General features: G+C 45.7%; 1 protein-coding gene across 1 annotated transcript in view; it reads right to left on the reverse strand.

Annotated features, from left to right (window-relative positions):
- Positions 1–4,847: 4,847 nt before the first annotated feature.
- LOC126151719 (Down syndrome cell adhesion molecule-like protein Dscam2) overlaps positions 4,848–14,263 on the reverse strand; it is a 179,371-nt gene continuing 169,955 nt past the window's right edge. The window contains exons 13-14 of the mRNA XM_049915963.1: positions 8,694–8,978; positions 4,848–5,023 (exon numbers count right to left, since the gene is read on the reverse strand). Coding sequence (XP_049771920.1) covers positions 4,848–5,023; positions 8,694–8,978 — 461 coding nt within the window. The remainder of the gene's footprint in view (positions 5,024–8,693; positions 8,979–14,263) is intronic.

Consider the following 14,263-nt stretch of genomic DNA (forward strand, 5'->3'; position numbering starts at 1 on the left):
CCTTGATGACGATTACGCCTGCTCTCATGTTCCCATGCACTCCAGCCTCGGGCCACTGTCAAATCTGAATGCTCCAAAAGTCCGGGTATTGCACTGCTCGACCAATCATTGTACGGGAACCTCCGACGAGGCCCCTCTCGGGCCCTGTCAGTCGCTGATAAAGCTCTCATACATGTACGTGGCATCTCCCTGTCGTTCACAGTGATCACCCAACATATGATGCTGTTCACGCCTCTTATATCCCTCGGTAACAACGCTAATGCACTCTGGTGACCGTTCCACTAATCACAGAGAATGGCAACTATGCGTTTACATTCCCACTGATGGTGCAAATGTGTGTGAAGTTACATTGACATTTGACCATGGTCCGCCCCCGGTAGCTGAGTGGTCAGCGCGACAGGATGCTAATCCTAAGGGCCCGGGTTCGATTCCCGGCTGGGCTGGAGATTTTCTCCGTTCAGGGACTGGGTGTTGTGTTGTCCTAATCATTATCATTTCATCCCCATCGACGTGCAAGTCGTCGAAGTGGTGTGAAATCGAAAGACTTGCGCCAGGCGAACGGTCTATCCGACGGGAGGCCCTAGTCACACGACATTTATTTATTTGACCATATCTTCTGGGTTCTTCACTCTCTCTGTCATGTAGTGTAGACGACTTAGGAAGGGCCTTGGAGAGAAGCCCGAGAGAGTCGTTGCAGCATTTAGCCCTTCAGACTATTGAAACAGCAGCATCTACTACAGAGCTGTGCACAAATTCAGACTGAAACCTTACAAAGTAACGGTAGTGCGTAGTGCGTCAACTGACCAGCTCAAACACTGTTGCTCGACGATAGTGTTGCAGCTATCTATTGCGATCTGTATATTATGCAGCTATAGAGACGCTGATCCCGAAACTGTCTTTTTCGTAATGAAGCATAGCTGTGTTTGTCAGGAATCCAGTGTCCAATTAGTGCAACATGAATTATTGGAAACATCTTTTTCAACAAATCATAACCTCTTGTAAGTTTAATGATGAAATTTTAATGTAGAAAATTAACAGCTACCGAAAATACCTATGCCTATTGTGTGAATGACACTGCAAGCTATTGAGTCTATGCCTTTACGAGAAGGTGTTTTTGATAACTGGAACCATCCTACCATCAACTATTGTCTCCTAATGGGTATGTCCAGCATTGTCGATCATGTTCGTTGTGGTGGTTCAGATGCTACGGTGTGGAGAGGCATACTGTTGGATGGTGGTACTGACCACCAAATCTTTGAACACGTAACACTCACCAGTCAATGTTTATTGCGATACTGTACTATTTCCACAAGTGCGTCTTTCCAGGGGTGAATTCAGCTCTAATTTCATTTTTGTGGATAGCAATACGAGACTGCATCGAATAGCAGAAGTGTAGGACCTCTTGGAACGAGAGGATATTTACTGAATGGACTGTAGTGCCCATTCCCTGTCTTAAATCCCATCGAGGACGTGCGAGATACGTTGGAAAGACATATTGCGGCACGTCGAGATGCACGAATGACCATCCCGTAGTTCCAACCGCAGTGTAGAGGAGTGAGATGCACCACCACAAGAACTCCTTACCAATTACGCGAGTACGTTGCAGCGCACGATTTGCCGTCCGCGTGTCCAGGTGAGCACCATGAATCGCGGTAACTTCAGTGTAAATATTGTCTTTGAATAAAAGTGTCATTTCTGTTCGTTACATTGCGTACTTCTTACAGTTAAATTCTGTACTGTACTGTGACGTTTTTTTTTTATATGATCCAAGTTCCATCGAGTTATGTTACTTGTCAGTGACACATTATCCGAAAGTTACTTTCGTTCTTAAGTTTTGCACTTCTCCGCACTATCCAATCTTGTGATTTTTCCTCATCACATTATATGATGTGCTTTGACTAACATCCAAGTTTACCACTGCCTTTGTTTATTACTTCTACTTATTGCTGCACACATCAAAAAAAGTTTTGCATCATCCCAGTTCCTAGAACTCCTAAAGATTGACGTGTGGTTTCACCGCCAGACACCACACTTGCTAGGTGATAGCCTTCACTTCGGCCGCGGTCCGTTAGTATACGTCGGACCCGCGTGTCGCCACTGTCAGTGATTGTAGACCGAGCGCCGCCAAACGGCAGGTCTAGTCTAGAGAGACTCCCTAGCACTCGCCCCAGTTGTACAGCCGACTTTGCTAGCGATGGTTCACTGCCTACATACGCTCTCATTTGCAGAGACGACAGTTTAGCATAGCCTTCAGCTACGTCATTTGCTACGACCTAGCAAGGCGCCATATTCCGTAATTAGAATGAATTCTGAACAGATAATATTGTAAATCGTGTACCGTCAAGAGCGACGTTCATCATTAATGGATTAAAGTTAAGTATCAAACTAATTGCGTCCGCTTTCTGAATTCTCATTCCTTGTCATGTTCCAGACCTCACGTCAGTATAGTTCTTCCCTCTTCACGCCAGCCTGTGTGAGCTAAAACGCGTGCATTTCGGCCTCCACTAGTAACACTGTATTGGCACTTCTGCTAACACAACAAGACGTTCACTGTGGATATTGTATCACAGACACAGACCTTTTGACAGTTAAACCTGTCCAAAGATGTAAACAATCATGCATGAGCAGCGACTATTAGACGGCGAAGGTCCGACAGCCGATCAATTCCAGTCATTCAACCAGGAAGGAGGTACAGGGCTCGTGTTGTCTGTAGTTCAACCATGCCGAGACAGTCATCACCGCGGTTCGATCGCGTCCGCATAGTTACATTGTGCCAGGAAGAGCTCTCCTCAAGGGAAGTGTCCAGGTTTCTCGGAGTGAACCAAAGCGATGTTGTTTGGACATGGAGGAGATACAGAGAGTCAGGCCGCCCTAGGGCTACTACTGCAGTGGATGACCGCTACCTACGGATTATGGCTCTGAGGAACCCTGACAGCAATGCCACCATGTTGAATAATGCTTTTCGTGCAGCCACAGGACGTCGTGTTGCAACTCAAACCGTGTGCAATAGGCTCCATGATGCGCAACTTCACTCCCGACGTCCATGGCGAGGTCCATCTTTGCAATCATGACACCATTTAGCGCGGTACAGATTGGCCCAACAACATGCCAAATGGACTGCTCAGGATTGGCATCACATTCTCTTCACCGATGAGTGTCGCACATGCCTTCAACCAGACAATCGTCGCAGAGGTGTTTGGAGGCAATCCAGTCAGGTTGAACGCCTGAGACACACAGTCGAGCGATTGCAGCAAGGTGGAGGCTCCCTGCCGTTTTTGGGGTGGCATTATGTGGGGCCGACGTACGCCGCTGGTGGTCATGGAAGGCGCCGTAACGGCTGTAAGATACGTGAATGCCATCATCGGACCGACAGTGCAACCATATCGGCAGCATATAGGTATTCGTTTTCATGGATGGCAATTCGCGCCCCAATCGTGCCCAGCTTGTGAATGATTTCCTTCAGGATAATGACATCGCTTGACTAGAGTGGCCAGCATTTTCTCCAGACATAAATGCTATCGAACATGCCTGGGATAGATTGAACAGGGCTGCTTATGAACGACGTGACCCACCAACCACTCTGAGGTATCCACGCCAAATCGGCGTTCAGGAGTGGGACAATCTGAATCTGGACCAACAGTGCCTTGATCAACTTGTGGATAGTATGCCACGATGAATACAGGGATACATCAATGAATTAGCACGTGCTAATAGGTATTAGAGGTACCGAAGTGTACAGCAATCTCGACCAACACCCATGGAGGTCTCGCTGTATGGTGGTACAACATGCAATGTGTGGTTTTCATGACCAATAAAAAGGGCGGAAATGATGTTTATGTTGATCTCTATTCAAATTTTCTGCACAAGTTCTGAAACTCTGGTAACCGAGACGATTGAAAATATTTTTTTTATGTGTTTAGTAGCTGTTATAGTTATCACTTTATGTTGCCTTTCACCACTTAAATTTGTTTCTTTTCGTCGGAATCGCTTAATAGGAATGTACTTTATAAAAGGATCTGTTTGCTAAACTTGAATCACAATTTACGTGAAAACTTCTATTATGTATTCTTCGAAGGTAGATTGCCCTAAACCTATCACACTCTACAGTCTACTATGTTGCACTATTATCGTCCGAATTTTTAACACTGAAACTTCATATTTAAGCACAGTAAACAAAGGGATTTTTTTCCATTCTATCTGTATCATTAAGATTGTACTCATTTTTGGCAACATGAGACTCAAAAAACCGCTAATTGGCACTAATCAGGAATATTTTACATCGTATGTCCATGGTATACGAACACCCACCGACGACGGCCACCGACTCAAAACTGCTCACAGCTTGAACGCTGCAACAATGTATCTATAGTCGGCTGCCAAAGTGGTTTACCTCCTTTTCCCCTGATTTCGAGGACGCATTTATTATCCATAATATGAAAGAATAAGTAAACAAATGTATAGAAAGTTGATATTTATAAACGATGTCACATGTGAGGTGAGGATGCAATCTCCAGACACGTTTTCAGTAGTGACATTGAGCAACATTATTTGTACTGGGCAGTCGGTACATTGCTGTTACTTTGTTCTACCGATGCTACCGATGTTACTGACACCCTACTTTGAAGGGCTAAATGGCGCATCGGTTTTCTCGGACTTTAAGTGAATGCTATCACCCCTCGTTCTGTTATGCTGAAATGAACTCGACATGTAGCGAAGTGCAAGTCACGGGCTACAGCCCATGCGATATTTGGAGCCTGCCTTCCTGTTATCATTTCCTGCTCAATGCCAGACACAGCGCTTATGCAATACGCAAAGCACCCCCTATTATCCCAGTAGGTGTGTTGGACTTACTTGTAGTTGGACATGAGCATGCTGACATCCTGGAAGTTGGGTGGCGAGGACCCGGAATCCTTCTTCCAGAGGATTTTCGGCACAGGAGAACCGTCTGCAGAGCAGGGCAGCGTCACGGATCTGCCGGCCTCCACTTGCGTGTCCTTGGGCTGACGCTTCCAAGATGGCGGCTCTAGTGGCAGGAGAATAGCCATGCTTATTAACTCTAGTCACATACTGCTCAAGCAAGTACAGTATTATTCATAAGTACTTCCAAGGATTTCAGAAGTTAGTGTGAAACTGCAAGAGATACAGTAAGATGACAAGTATCAGTGGACAGAGAATCGCCCCAAATTTCGATTCATAATACACGCTGCGGCGTAGTTGTACAGCTTATCACTAGGTGGAAGGCGCGTCAGGACATGTAAACAAATCATCCTCTTCGTATAGTTCGACAGCATTTTTTCGTGCCAGCAGATAGGCAACCCAGTTAACAGATTTCCAAAGCAGGCTGCTGTCGTTGCACCTTTCTGGGCATAGGAGCAGCAACTTTGATGAACTGCATGCGTATATTGACGTTTACCACATCACAAACGATACACCAGTTGAACACTTTGTAATCTGAGTCGAGAGGAGAGCTGCTTTCTCCACAGATTCTGTATGTCTTGCAGTATTCACAGAGTCATCCTCTCAAACCATAGGGCACATACGAATAATACTGAAATAAACAATTATACATGGTGAATGTAAAGTAAGGGGCATAGTTCAGGATGTGATTCCTGATAAGAATGGGGAGGTCAGGGTTATACAAATACATTTCAGGATGTGATACCTGTCAAGAAAAGGAAGTTCATAGCAAAATATGGATTGTGATCCTGCGTTACAGGGATAAGTTATGGGGATAAAGTACAGGAAGGGAAAGGTTATTTGCAAATGGTTCAAATGGCTCTGAGCACAATGGGACTTAACTGCTGTGGTCATCAGTCCCCTAGAACCTAGAACTACTTAAACCTAACTAACCTAAGGACATCACACACATCCATGCCCGAGGCAGGATTCGAACCTGCGACCGTAGCGGTCGCGCGGTTCCAGACTGTAGCGCCTAGAAACGCTCGGCCACTACGGCCGGCTGATTTGCAACTTATACCGAAATCAGACTGCTCTTGTAAGGATGAAAGGCACGAAAAGGGAACAGTAGTTGACAATGGAGTGAGGCACAGTTGTAACCTACCCCCATCTAATTCAGTTTTGACATTCAGCATGGCAGTAATGGGAACAAAGGAGAAATTAGGAAAAGAGATTAAACTTCAAAGAGAAAAAATAAATTCTATGATGTTAACGGATTACGTAGTGATGATGATCAATTTAGAGAAACATTTTTAAATAATAACAAATAAAATCGAGGATCTGTTACATGACGATCAGTATGGCTTTACGAAAAGTACCAGAAAACTAGTTCTGACGTTGCGCTTGATAATAGAGCCAAACGTAGAAAACTCAAGACACGTTAATGTGATGTGTCGACTTAGAAAAAGCATTCGACAATGTAAAATGATGTAAGAAGTCAGAAATTCTCAATAAAATGGTTGTAACCTACAGTGAAAGTTAATATACAACATGTACAAGGACTGACAGGGTAAAATAAGAATGGAAGACCAAGAACGAAGTCCTCGGATTATAAAGGGTTTAAGTCAGAAATGCAGTCTTTCACCGCTACTGTTCAATCTGTACATCGAACGAACAACGACGGGAAGAAAAGAAAGGTTAACGAGTGGAATCAAAATTCACACAATCGTGGCTTATGTACACAACCCATACTGTCGCTAACCATACCTGGTTCCTATATGCAGTAAAGGCACAACGCACATAGTAACAACACACAGAGCCAACTGCCTTTATACTGAGTTCCACCTTCTAAGTCGTTGATCTCTGGTTATATACTGTACTACAAACGCGATACTACACTACTCGCCCTTAAAATTGCTACACCAAGAAGAAATGCAGATGATAAAGGGTATTCATGGGACAAACATATTACACTAGAACTGACGTGTGATTACTTTTTCACGTGATTTGGGTGCATAGATCCTGAGAAAACAGTACCCAGAACAACCACCTCTGGCCGTAATAACGGCCTTGATACGCTTGGGCATTGAGTCAAACAGAGCTTGAATGGCGTGTACAGCTGCCCATGCAGCTTCAACACGATACCACAGTTCATCAAGAGTAGTGACTGGCGTATTGTGATGAGCCAGTTGCTCAGCCACCATTGAGCAGACATTTTCAATTGGTGAAAGATCTGGAGAATGTGCTGGCCAGGGCAGCAGTCGAACATTTTCTGTATCCAGAAAGGCCCGTGCAGGACATGCAACAAGCGGTTGTGCATTATCCTGCTGAAATGTAGGGTTTCGCACGGACCGAATGAAGGGTAGAGCCACGGGTCGTAACACATCTGAAATGTAACGTCCACTGTTCAAAGTGCCGTCAGTGCGAACAAGAGGTGACCGAGACTTGTAACCAGTGGCACCCCATACCATCACGCCAGGTGATACGCCAGTAGGGTGATGACGAATACACGCTTCCAATGTGCGTTCACCGCGATGTCGCAAAACACGGATGCGACCATCATGATGTTGTAAACAGAACCTGGATTCAACCGAAAAAATGATGTTTTGCCATTCGTGCACCAAGTTCGTCGTTGAGTACAGCATCGCAGGCGCTCCTGTCTGTGACGCAGCGTCAAGGGTAACCGCAGCCATGGTCTCCGAGCTGACAGTCCATGCTGCTGCAAACGTCGTCGAACTGTTCGTGCAGATGGTTGTTGTCTTGCAAACGTCCACATCTGTTGACTCAGGGATCGAGACGTGGCTGCACGATCCGTTACAGCCATGCGGATAAGATGCCTGTCATCTCGACTGCTAGTGATACGAGGCCGTTGGGATCCCGCACGGTGTTGCGTATTACCCTCCTGAACCCACCGATTCCATATTCTGCTAACAGTCATTGGATCTCGACCAACGCGAACAGCAATGTCGCGATACGATAAACGGAAATAGCGATATGCTAGAATCCGACCTTTATCAAAGTTGGAAACGTGATGGTACGCATTTCTCCTCTTTAGAAGAGGCATTACAACAACGTTTCACCAGGCATCGCCGGTCAACTTCTGTTTGTGTATGAGAAATCGGTTGGAAACTTTCCTCATGTCAGCACGTTGTAGGTGTCGCCACCGGCGCCAACCTGGTGTGGATTCTCTGAGAATCTAATCATTTGCATATCACAGCATCTTCTTCCTGTCGATTAAATTTCGCGTCTGTAGCAGGTTATCTTCGTGATGTAGCAAATTTAATGGCCAGCAGTGTATTCGACTGTATTTCTCTGTACGCTGCATCTCGTAGCACTGTGTGTACACTGTGCACAACTATTCTAACCAAGAGTGTTAATTTTCCTACACATGTCTACGCCTTTATACTGTTTTCCACTACTGTATAAAATAAATAATTGAGGACGATGGGTGGAGGTGCTACTCTGAGATAAAGACTAGGGCACAAGAGAGGAATTTGTGGAGGAATGCATCAAACAAGATATACGATTGCTGAGGCAGAAAAATAGCAGACTACCTACAAGAGTCGAAGGGTATGAATAGGAATCAGTAGTTGAGAGGGAGTGAGATAGGGTGTAGCATTTCGTCGGTGGTACACTGAGTAAGGCAGTAAGGGAAACGAATGACAAATGTGAAAAGGAAATTAAGCTTTAAAAAAAAAGCCGTGTAAGGTTTGCTGATGATTTAATGATTGTGAAATTTTTAGGTAACTATCTGCATAACTTTGTAAAGGCATATAAATAGTGGAGCCTGTGTTTACCGTTCACAGTAACCTGCACAGTGTAGTGGGCGGAGGCTGCTGCGTTGGCCGCGTGGCAGGAGTAGTTTCCGGCGTGCCTGGGGGCGAGTCTGCGGAAGCTGAGCGTGCTCGAGTAGTCGTCGATGGTCTTCTCGGAGACCTCCTCGTCCTCGGGGACCGGCGCGCCGTCTTTCAGCCAGCTGATCTCGATCGGGAGGTCGCCTTTACTGACGATACAAGACAGGTGCGTCCGCATTCCTCTCTGCAGGTCCGGCTTTGTCGATATTGGGTCTATCTGAGGGGGTTCTGAAAAAGAAAAAAAAAGGCTATGTTACGGATGTCTTTGAAATGATGATCCGTAAAGAGACTCATTTTTTTTATTTGCACATAACAGGTTACGTCCACAAGGTGATTTTACTAAAAAGGGGCAAATTGCATTAATCGATTCCTGGGAGAATAAGCAGCAATAGAGACGGAAATGCCTTGCAAGGAAGGTACACACGCGGGTGGAGAAAAGACCTCTGACAGAGTACACAGTATCAACACCAGTGAGGTGGTCCGCCACCATGGGGTAAACGAGACTCCCTTGTGGAACATACTGCACAACAGTGCGTGCAGAACTTCTCCCCAGTTAGTAAGACTTGACGTCATCAGGTGATGCAGACAGCCGGCCGCTGTGGTCTTGCGGTTCTAGGCGCTTCAGTCTGGAACCGCGTGATCGCTACGGTCGCAGGTTCGAATCCTGCCTCGGGCATGGATGTGTGTGATGTCCTTAGGTTAGTTAGGTTTAAGTAGTTCGAAGTTCTAGGGGACTGATGACCACAGATGTTAAGTCCCATAGTGCTCAGAGCCATTTGAGCCATTTAGTGACGCAGACAAGCGACCTGACGTATTCCTAAAACTACTATAAAATTTTCATAACAACTACTAACTAATTTTGTTTGTAAGACGACCAGCTTCAGATCACTCTTGCTAGAGGTTCTGTGTCTAGGTACAGTGGAAGCGTATTTCGGTAGGTGATCATTAATGAGCCAAACATTCAATACACTGTTGGCTATACCAAGAGTTTGCAAAATGCAGTTCTGTACCACGCTTAAGTGCACCGGAATAGAACGTCGACATATTCTCGGTACTAAGTGTAACCCGTCACTGATAAGGATATAAAAGTTATATATTTCATTATTATATTTTATATACTTTTCATGGACGTGCTTCGTAACGAGGACATGTCAACATTGTACTTTTCATAATAAGAAAGGTTCACAATTGCGCTTGCAACCGCGTTGGTGTAACCAACGGTCTACTGAAAACTTCGCTCTATAGTGAGCAAGTTCCGAGGTACACTTTCAGAAGACGACGGTGTTGTAGCGTACAGTGAATGTAGATACAGAACCTCTAGCATGAGTGATCTGCAACAGTAACTATTAATCAGTTGCAAAGTAATGTATTATTGCGATCTAGGCAGGCAAAGAATCTTTAAAAAATTATAAGAATTTTAGACTATATTAGCAATGGACGTGTCTCTGCGGCAAAGATTCTGTCAACGGCTCATCGCGCAGGGCAACATCGTCCTGGATTTTTGTCATCCGTTGTATTCACAGATGAGGCCATCAGCAGCTTGTTGTCTTGTGGGTAACGTCGCTAACACCAGATCAAGAAGCCCCAGATTCGGTTCAAAGCCGGGTCGTGAATTTTATGCGGTCAGGGGTGTGTGAATGTGTTGTCCCAATAACCATTACAGCATCATCGACGCGCAAGTGTTCCAAGTGGTGTCTAATAGCACCAGGGGTCCGAACTCACGAATATGCCGTTTCACCAATGAGACTGCCTTTACGAGAGGCAGTATTGTCAACCTTTACGACACCGACTTATGGGCTAAGCTCGCCGTGGTGTAGTCGCAGCGATCCATCAACAGCGGTCCAGCCTCAATGCGCGTAATTGTCGACCGCCTCGTGGGACCAATCATCCTTCCCCATTGCTTCACAAGCGAGGCATACCCGTACTAACTGCGGGTGACCGTCCCTCCCCTGTTGGAAGGACGTGTCTTTTGTCGTACGATGGGTAATATGGATACTACATGATGGTGCTCCAAAGCTGAAACACTTTTACAGACATTCCCACTTACCTGGCGTGTTCCCATGTGTCTTTCAATCACTGAATCCCCTACATTACTTTCAGGTGACCGTATCTTCCTTGTAAAGTATTTTCGGCCATATGTCCACCGATACTGCTCCGTTCCTCTCAGAGGTAGTTTATTATTGTTTGTGCCTATTTAGGAAAATCACTCTATACGTACACAGACTGAAACGGGAAGTGTCACACCGTCAACACTCTGACCGGATGAAACGAAACTTATACTCCAGTATTTCCAATCTGTGAGTCGTATTGATTAAAATTTCATCATTATACAAGATTAGTTTCAGTATTTGTAGTACAGAAAAATGCCATTCCTTCAGAACAAGAATAGTGTGTGTTGTTGCTATGATCTATCAACTCATTTACGATTTCTGGTGAAGAACGAATTCCCTCCATGCACTCCTAGACGTTCTTACGTTCCTCTGTTATTCCAGGGTCCTTTAAGGGCTTGCTTTGTTGTCCTCTATCCAATTTCCCCTTGGTTTTCCTCCATGTCTTTGACGTTCCATTCGTATGGACATTACAGCATTGCCTAACGAGTCTTTTTCTCTGATGAAAGGCCCAGAGTACCCTATTTCATGTGTAGTGCATTGGCCTACAAAAACAGCATATATTTTATACACACATTAAAAAAAGTTGTGCATCACGTCGGTTTCGAGAGTTCCGGAACCTGTACAGAAAATCTGAATAGAGAGCAACATAAACATCATTTCCGCCCTTTTTATTGCTCATGAAAACCACACACTGCATGTTGTACCACGATACAGCGAGACCTTCAGAGGTGGTGATCCAGATTGATGTACACACCGGTACCTCTAATACCCCGTAACACATCCTCTTGCGTTGATGCATGCCTCTATTTGTCGTTGCGTGCTACCGAGAAGGTCATCAAGGCACTGTTGGCCCAGATTGTCTCCCCAAAGACGATTCGGTGTAGATACCTCAGAGTATTTGGTGGGTCACGTCGTCCATAAACAGCCCTTTTCCATTGTATCCCACGCATGTTCGATGGGGCTCATGTCTGGAGAACATGCTGGCGACTCTAGTCGAGCGATGTCGTTTTTCTGAAAGACGTCATTTCCAAGACGTGCACGATGTGGGTGCGAATTGTCGTCCATGAAGACGAATGCCTCGCCAATATGCTCCCGGTATCGTTGCACTGTCGGTGGGAGAACGGCATTCACGTATCGTACAGCCGTTACGGGGCCTTCAATGACCACCAGCGGCGTACATTGGCCCCATATAATGCCACCCCAAAACAGCAGAGAACCTCCACCTTGCTGCAGTCGCTTGACAGTGTGTCTAAGGCGTTCAGCTTGACCAGGTTGCTTCCAAAAACTTCTCCGACGATTGCCTGGTTGAAGGCATGTACGACACTCATCGGTGAAGAGTACGTGATGCCAATCCTGAGCGGTCCATTTAACATGTTGTTGGCCCCTTCTGTACTGCGCTGCATGGTGTCGTGGTTGCAAAGATGGACCTCGTCATGGACGTCAAGAGTGAAGTTGCGCACCATGCAGCCTCTTGCGCACAGTTTGAGTCGTAACACGACATGCTGTGGTTGCACGAAAAGCATTCTTCAACATGGTGGCGTTGCTGTCAGGGTTCCTCCGAGTCATAATCCGTAGGTAGCGGTCATCCACTGCAGTAATAGCCCTTGGGCGGCCTGAGCGAGGCGTGTCATCGACAGTTCTTGTCTCTTTGTATCTCCTCCATGTCAGAACATCGTCACTTCACTCCGAGATGCCTGGACACTTCCCTTGTTGAGAGCCCTTCCTGGCATACAATAACACTGCGGACATGATCGAACCGCGGTATTGACCGTCTAAGCATCGTTGAACTACAGACAACACGAGCCCTGTACCTCCTTCCTGGTGGAGTAACAGGAGCTGATCAGCTGTTGGACGCCCTCCGTCTCAAAGGCGCTGCTCAAGCATGGTTGTTTACATCTTTAGGCAGATTTACTGACATCTTTGAACAGTCAACGGGACTGTGTCTGTGATACAATATCCACAGTGAACGCCTATCTTCAGGAGTTCTATGAACCGGGGTGATGCAAAACTTTTTTTGATGTGTGTATTTTACAGGGTTGTTTCATTTTTTACTTTCTTGGACCATGACATCCTCACTTTACTTCTCCACACCCATATTTAAAATGAATAGATTTTATTGTGAAGCACTTAGTTCACTGTCCACAACTCATATCCGTACTGAACTGCGCGGAAGATCAGAAGGGCAGTCGAATGAAAACCAAACACTCATCACCGCGTGACCATGGAATGGTTCCATTCAAAAATAATCACCACACACGTTGAGACATTTATCCCATTGGAAACTCAATCAATTCCTGTTTCTCAGAAGGCGATTGACCGCAGACGGATCCGTAACCGCATCCTGTCTTGCACATTCTCGACCGACCACCTTCACGCATGTCTTTCTTCAGGTCGTCAAAGATGTTCAAATCACACGGTGAAAGATTCAGGCTGGAAGGAGGATGTTGCATTGTTTCCCAAAGAAATCGTTCAAGCGTACCTTTCATGTGTTTGGCAGTGTGTGGACGGGCGCTGTCGAGCAGCGGGAGGATTTTGTGTGACAGCTTCCCTGGGCGTTTTCACATTATGTTGTGACGCAGTTTCTGCAAAGTCTCTCCGTAGCGCTGTTCATTGATCGTGGTTCCACGCCCGAGAAACTCTACGAGCATAGAGTCGGTACACTCGAAGAAGAAAGTCATCGTGACCTTACCGGAACTTGTGTGAATTATCTTTAGACTTCTTTGGCGGGGAATATGTGGGATGTTTCCACTGATAGACTTGCAGTTGGCCCTAGTGATGTTGGAATGCTGTCGGACGGAATCATCCCATTGCAGGATAACTCCTGCCACCCCCCCCCCCCCCTCCGCCCCCAGACTGCAGTCGAACGAAGGCTATGCTTCTGCCATTATGCTGGAAAACACTGCAGCATCCTCGTTAGGGCCCGGATCTTTTGCCGTGTAATTTTCAAATGTTTGGCAATCTGAAGACAGACGTACGTCGACATCGGTTTTAGTCTGACGAGGAAGTGCAAGAGTGGGTGCGGTTGTAGTTCCGGCAGCGTCTGAGCACGTTGTACGAAACAGGAATTGATTGTCCCGCTTGCCAGTGGGATAAATATGTTAACGTGTGTGGTGGTTACTTTTGAACAGAATCATACCATGGTCTCGTCGTGGCGAGGGTTCGATTTTCGTCTGGCTGCTCCTTATATTTCGGTCGGCAGTTACAGTTTCGAAACGATATTGCAGTGACTGTATTGTTCGGAAGTACGATGCAGTGTTGCTTGAGACGTTGCAAGCCGTTGCTTGCTTTAATCATAAACTTGTCTCTGAGTGATGCTAAATATCATTGTCTTTACATAAAGAGCAGTATTATCTTCTCAATAATCTTCAAATCGTGAGCTACATCCTTTATTTATTATTTATG

The sequence above is a fragment of the Schistocerca cancellata genome, chromosome 2 (assembly GCF_023864275.1).
Source record: "Schistocerca cancellata isolate TAMUIC-IGC-003103 chromosome 2, iqSchCanc2.1, whole genome shotgun sequence".
Taxonomy (NCBI): domain Eukaryota; kingdom Metazoa; phylum Arthropoda; class Insecta; order Orthoptera; family Acrididae; genus Schistocerca; species Schistocerca cancellata.